This window comes from Eucyclogobius newberryi, unplaced genomic scaffold (assembly GCF_026437365.1).
Source record: "Eucyclogobius newberryi isolate DKJ021-1_F unplaced genomic scaffold, fEucNew1.0.hap1 SCAF_17, whole genome shotgun sequence".
Taxonomy (NCBI): Eukaryota; Metazoa; Chordata; class Actinopteri; order Gobiiformes; family Gobiidae; genus Eucyclogobius; species Eucyclogobius newberryi.
Genome location: NW_027315801.1, coordinates 4,942,627 through 4,948,418, shown reverse-complemented (window position 1 = coordinate 4,948,418; position 5,792 = coordinate 4,942,627). Strand labels below are relative to the sequence as shown.

At 41.2% G+C, this 5,792-nt stretch overlaps 1 protein-coding gene across 1 annotated transcript; it reads right to left on the bottom strand.

The window, feature by feature from the left end:
- Positions 1 to 475: 475 nt before the first annotated feature.
- Positions 476 to 4,893, bottom strand: LOC140362391 (PHD and RING finger domain-containing protein 1-like). The gene is made up of 7 exons (XM_072448496.1): positions 4,738 to 4,893; positions 3,721 to 3,804; positions 3,509 to 3,633; positions 2,272 to 2,363; positions 1,780 to 1,964; positions 756 to 840; positions 476 to 656 (listed from the first exon to the last, which is right to left on the bottom strand). Exons 1-7 carry the CDS (start codon positions 4,876 to 4,878, stop codon positions 652 to 654), a joined length of 717 nt encoding a protein of 238 aa, XP_072304597.1. The 5' UTR covers positions 4,879 to 4,893; the 3' UTR covers positions 476 to 651.
- Positions 4,894 to 5,792: the final 899 nt, after the last annotated feature.

Below are 5,792 nucleotides of genomic sequence, written 5' to 3'. Positions count from 1 at the left end.
AGAATCTTTGTGAACAGTGTATTATTTATGAAAATCAGAACATGTCTATTCATTTTTGACATTTTGATTTAATAATGCTGCCGTTTGTCATAAAAAAAGGGGATTTTTTGTGTTTTAGTCGGTCAAGTCCAAATAACGATGCAAAATATCAAAATATGACTAAAATGTTTTGTTGTTGTTGAGTCACGATTGGTCGATTAAAAGTAGATTAAAGCCAAATACAAAAATACAGGTGATTCTTTTATTAGTTCAAGGCCTAAACTTTAAACTTTACAAACATGACATCACCTCTAATGTAAAAATAGGCAAGAAAATAACATAAAACAGATCAAATTTAGCATCAAACGCAACATAAAAAGCACAATATCAATGCTGTGATAAAATAAAGTCACTGAATGTAGCTCTGGTGCATCAAATCTTATAAAAAACACTGAATGACAAGAAAATAAAAATGTTTTAAAATACAAACTGAACAATAATTTCATTCAAACAAGGTGCAACAAACTAAAATAACCGACAATAGAAACAGCAGCAGTTTCATCATTTCTTGCTTGAACTGAAAAACCTCATAACTTTAATAGAGAAATGGCGCCATCTGGTGGTCAAAACGCGACTCCAAACTTCAGCGTCATGTTCTCCTCTTTTTACTGCTCAGTCTATGAAACAAAAACACAAATATGTGGTTGATAAGTGACACCGTCGCCGTGAAGCAGACGTGCAATAGTAATTAAACAGTTATTAATTAATGGACTCACCCTGCGAGACGCTTGTGGTGGCGCCGGGACGATTGCCGGCCGTCGCACTGGAACTCGACGCTTGCAGCAAATATTTAGGCACGCGCTGGAAAAAGACAAAACCGAACCGCTTTTAAAAGATGTTCTAAACTATTTACAGCATTAGGCGTTCATTAATACATTCAGATATATAGACAAGGTCAGTTTTGTTCGCTCAGATCGGAGCGGGACAGGGACACGAGACGGTTTGACATGGGAGTGTGGAAAGGTGCAGGGCGTTTCTCGTTAAAATGATTGGCGGCCGGAGTGGGTTTAAACTGCTCTAGCTGCACAAGACTTGTGCCCAAATAATATGGCCCATTTTTAGCTTGGCACCGAGTCACATCGCCGCGTTACGGCTAAGTTAAATATATGAGTTATTTCTCCCAACTCCCAAGGGACGTCACGATATCTAATGTTAGTGTTACGATTATTGTGAGAAAAAACATCACGGTTTAATGATTATTCACGATTATTGAGACCGAACAACAGTGACATCTTTAACTTTCTGTCATTCTCGTGGTCTGACATGGGACTGTTGTGACCGGCTTTACCAACTTTAACTTTTATATGTTTCTGTCACATTTAACTTCAGACAGATTAAAAACGTTAACGTTTAGTCTATTTTTGGGCTGTATATTGAACAAAAATACTGAATTTTGCTTCTAAAATGATCATGATTCTTATTTTTTTGATTCTTACGATCATTCAAGGCCTATTTAAGGCTTTTTGTCAATTCTCCTGGACTGTTTAAAATGTGAGCTATGAACAGAATCTTTTTTATTAAAACGTAAATCGCAAATGTAATCGCAATACCATCAATATGAACATTAATTGTAACTTAAAACAGAAGGTAGTACAATTGGAGTTTAGATTTTAAACTTTACAAACATTACATCACCTCTAGTGTAACAACAGGCAAGAAAACAACATAAAAACAGATAAAATTTAGCAAAAAATGCAGCGTTATGAGCTCAAACAACGTGTAAAATAAAGCGCGGCGTACCGTCACGGGCTGTAGAGCGGCGGGATCTCGGTTAGACCTGGTCCGGACTCTCTCGCCGCGCCGCGCCCATCCCGAAACGCCACTGGTCAAGGTCGAGGGGCGGAGTCGGCTGCAAATTTCGCCAGCTTCGGACAAAATGTCGTCCAGCTCGCCGTCGCTGACGTCGTCCTCGGCAGCAAAACTGTCTGCGAAGGAAAACAAAGAGTGACATCATAATACTGTGTTTACCCGGCTCCTTCAGAGTGACATCATAATACTGTGTTTACCGGCTCCTTCAGAGTGACATCATAATACTGTGTTTACCGGCTCCTTCAGAGTGACATCATAATACTGTGTTTACCCGGCTCCTTCAGAGTGACATCATAATACTGTGTTTACCCGGCTCCTTCAGAGTGACATCATAATACTGTGTTTACCCGGCTCCTTCAGAGTGACATCATAATACTGTGTTTACCCGGCTCCTTCAGAGTGACATCATAATACTGTGTTTACCCGGCTCGTTCAGAGTGACATCACACTCTGGACACTCCCAGGGGTCTTCTGGTCGTTCGCTCACAGCCGGCGTCAGGCAGTTCATGTGAAACCTGCGGGAAAAAAGGTGTAAAAAGCTCGATTTTCAAACCGTGACACTTCAAACTCTGACCTTTGACCCACTGCTGATGTTCACGTCGCATTGGCACAACTTTAGAACCGTTTTATCGGTCAGAAAAGTGTCATAAACTTTCACAAAGCCACATTTTACTTACAAGTGTTGAATACATAAATGGTTTTACAGCGTGGACGGCGGCGGTGTGGTTTTATACACATTATGGGAAAAAGGAGTTATCTACGTGTAATAAACGTTGGGTAATGTAGCTTGAAGCGTGGGTAGAAAATAACTCATTACAAATACTCTGACTGTAATTGCGAAGCTTTTTAGGGTAATTTTTTTAAGTAGACAACACTGAAACCATCGCCTGCTCTGATTGGCCACAGCTGGAAGAATGTGCAGATTACAATTTAAAACAACTTAGTGTTTTTATGATATTCTAATTATGACTTCATTTGGTGTATCTATACCTGTTGTAAATTATAGTTTAACTCCAATTGAAAAGGTATTTGAGGAGAAAACGTAGAAAAATCTGTAGTTATCTCAATCCAGTCAACGTTTATGCAGAATTTACACAAAGAAACAACTTTTTTGACTCTTTAAACAATAGTTAAACAAAATAAAGTCACTCTCATATATTTTTGTTTGTCAAATAAAATGGCGAAATCAGATGAGTTTTGGCCCAGTGTTTGCTGGGTAATTTCCTAGTGTGATGTCATCGATTACAAACAGGAAGTGAAAGTATCAACCTAAAAAATGAGCTATTCTTGAATAGTATAGTATAATATAATATATCTATCTTGACTGCATTGTATTTCAATGAGTCGTCCTGCACTTTAAGCACGTTCAGGGAGTAATCCAGGCTTCAACACCGCCCTCTGGTGGCCACCCGGCTCATAGCACTGTAGTTTAATATGAGATAAGATAAGATAAGATAAGATAAGATAAGATAAGATAATCCTTTATTGTCCCACATGGGGAAATTTCATTGGTGCAACGCAGGTAGATCTTGTTTTAACTTAAGTTTTGGACAAAGGTCTGATCTAAAATGCTAGTTACAAGTAAAAACCACCTTGACGGTATCTTTTCCCACCACAGGGTTTAAGTCTATATACATTTACATTCGACCTCTGACCTTACCCGGAGTCACAACGGGAGCACAGCAGCATCCTGCTCGTGCGGTCGCTACGGCCACAGGTCTCACAGATCACGGGTAAACTCGCCTCCTCCAGCTCGTCCGGCCGCGTCGGTGGAGAAACTCTGATCTGAACACGGAATATATGTGTTTAGTCACACACTATCATATCACCAGTAAAATAATAACGGTGTAAACGTGCAGCAAAAGCGAACACCTTCTTCTGAACGACGTCTCCGAGCCGTTTCCTCTGGTGGATGGAGGTGAAAGTGCTTCTGTCGACCGGACACGTGTTCGCCGTCTGAAAACAATGAAACAAAGCCTTACATTTTTAAATATTTGTCTATTTTTTTTATTCATCTTGATCTTTAATTGCTCGTTTGTGTCGCTCCTGAACTGTGCGTCCAAACAATGCATTTCCCCCATTGTGCGATAAATAAAAGTCTCATGGGCAAACGTTCAAATATGTCTAGCTTGATTGATAAACTTTGAAATGTTTTATTATTTTTTCATCAATTATAATCAGGGCTGCAACTGGCAATCATTTTCCAAATCGATTAGTCCGGCGATCATTCTTTCGATTCATTTGATCCGTCGTTCGGAAGTAAAAGTCCCGCCATGAAATGATTTATGGTGAATTTGACCCGGATGAAGCTGAGAATTTGACCCGTTTGAGGATCCTGGTGGAGCGCGTTTACGGACTAAAGAGCGTTCTCGTCAAGCACACTAATTTACCGCATTTTCTGTGTCATTTTCACGGAGTTACGGCTCAATTTTGGTCACAAATGTCTTTTCTCAGCTCATGGCGTGTTTGAAACCTACGTATGGACCAGTGAACGATTATTCAACTTATTCTTTGTGTATTTTTACCACAAATGTCCATTGCGAGCCTTTTCCATCTGTTTATTCGTGATGACTCCCAAAGTATCCATCTGTCGTTTCCTTTTCACGAGTTCCACGTCCCGGATGCATCGTTTAAAGTCAAGTCGTGTCATGCTATCGTGGAAAAGTATCTGCAGCGCTTTTTATTCAACTCTTTTGTGAATTTAGTCCCAATATAATAAGTGTCGATCCCTTCCGTGTGCAACAGTTACATTTTGAACTGCCCGGTGCAAAGTTTTCTTCTTCTTTGGTGTTTTATGGCGGTTGGTGTTACATTACCGCAGACTTTATTCTTTAGACTTTATTCCAAAGCCGACGTAAATAAAGTGTGAGTAGATTTAGGCAGATTTACCTTGGACCACTGGACGATGCACTCGAGACAAAAGTCGTGTTTGCAGTTTTCCAGGAGAGATCCCACGGTTTGTTCTTCAAATGAACACAGACAAATATAACACTTTTCACCGCAAACTCCAGCCTCTTCTTTATCCTCCATTATCTCTGTTTAAAGCGGGTTATTTCTCAACAATGCGCCGTTTTCCACCTCAAACACGTGCTTTCCTTTGATATGAACTCAACCTTTAGCTCTTTGGCTTTGGTTGAACTGTTTTGGACTGACACGGTTAAAAAAAGACAGTGAAATAAACAAACTGCGTGAGATACCCAATAAAAATGAAAGAAACACAAAATAAACACGAACAACTGCACAAACTCTTTAAAGTCTTCTTCTTTGATGTTTTGGCGACAACACAACAGGCTTCTTCTGTTGTGTTGTTGCTTGATGACATCATCAAAGAGTGACGTAATAAAGCGGTCACTATTAGTTATTAGTCGGTATGACGGGGAAGAGGAAGAGGAGGCGTGACCTGGTCGGTGACGATATGAACAGTGGGGAGGACTCCCCTGGAGCCACTGATCCTGTGCAGCGTAGGGCGTCTTCTTGCTCGTCTATGGAGGACTCTCTCAGTGAGGAGCAGGGCGGGGGGGTTGCAGATATCGGGGATGTGAGTTCAGAGTGTAAGGTGTTCATAAAGCTCGCGCAGGATAATGCGTCCTTTAAGGGGTGGGATCCGATGGCGTTGACAAGGAGCCTGACTGTAGCTGTGGGAGTGGTCAAGCATGCGAGTGTCCTTAGGGATGGCTCGCTGCTGGTCGTGTGCAAGGACGTGGCTCAGCAAAGGAAGGCGATTGAAGCTAAGTGTCTGGGGGGGAAGGACATTGTGTCTGATGCTGTAAGAGGCACGGTCAGGGGAGTTATCGTAGGCGTTCCTACGACGACATCTGTGGATGACATAAAGGAGAATTTGACTGGAGCTAAGGTGGTGGATGCTAGGCGGTTGAAGGTGACCCGGGGATGGGGTAAGGTGTGACAGCCTGTCGATAATGATTAGATTTGAAGGTGGGATCCTG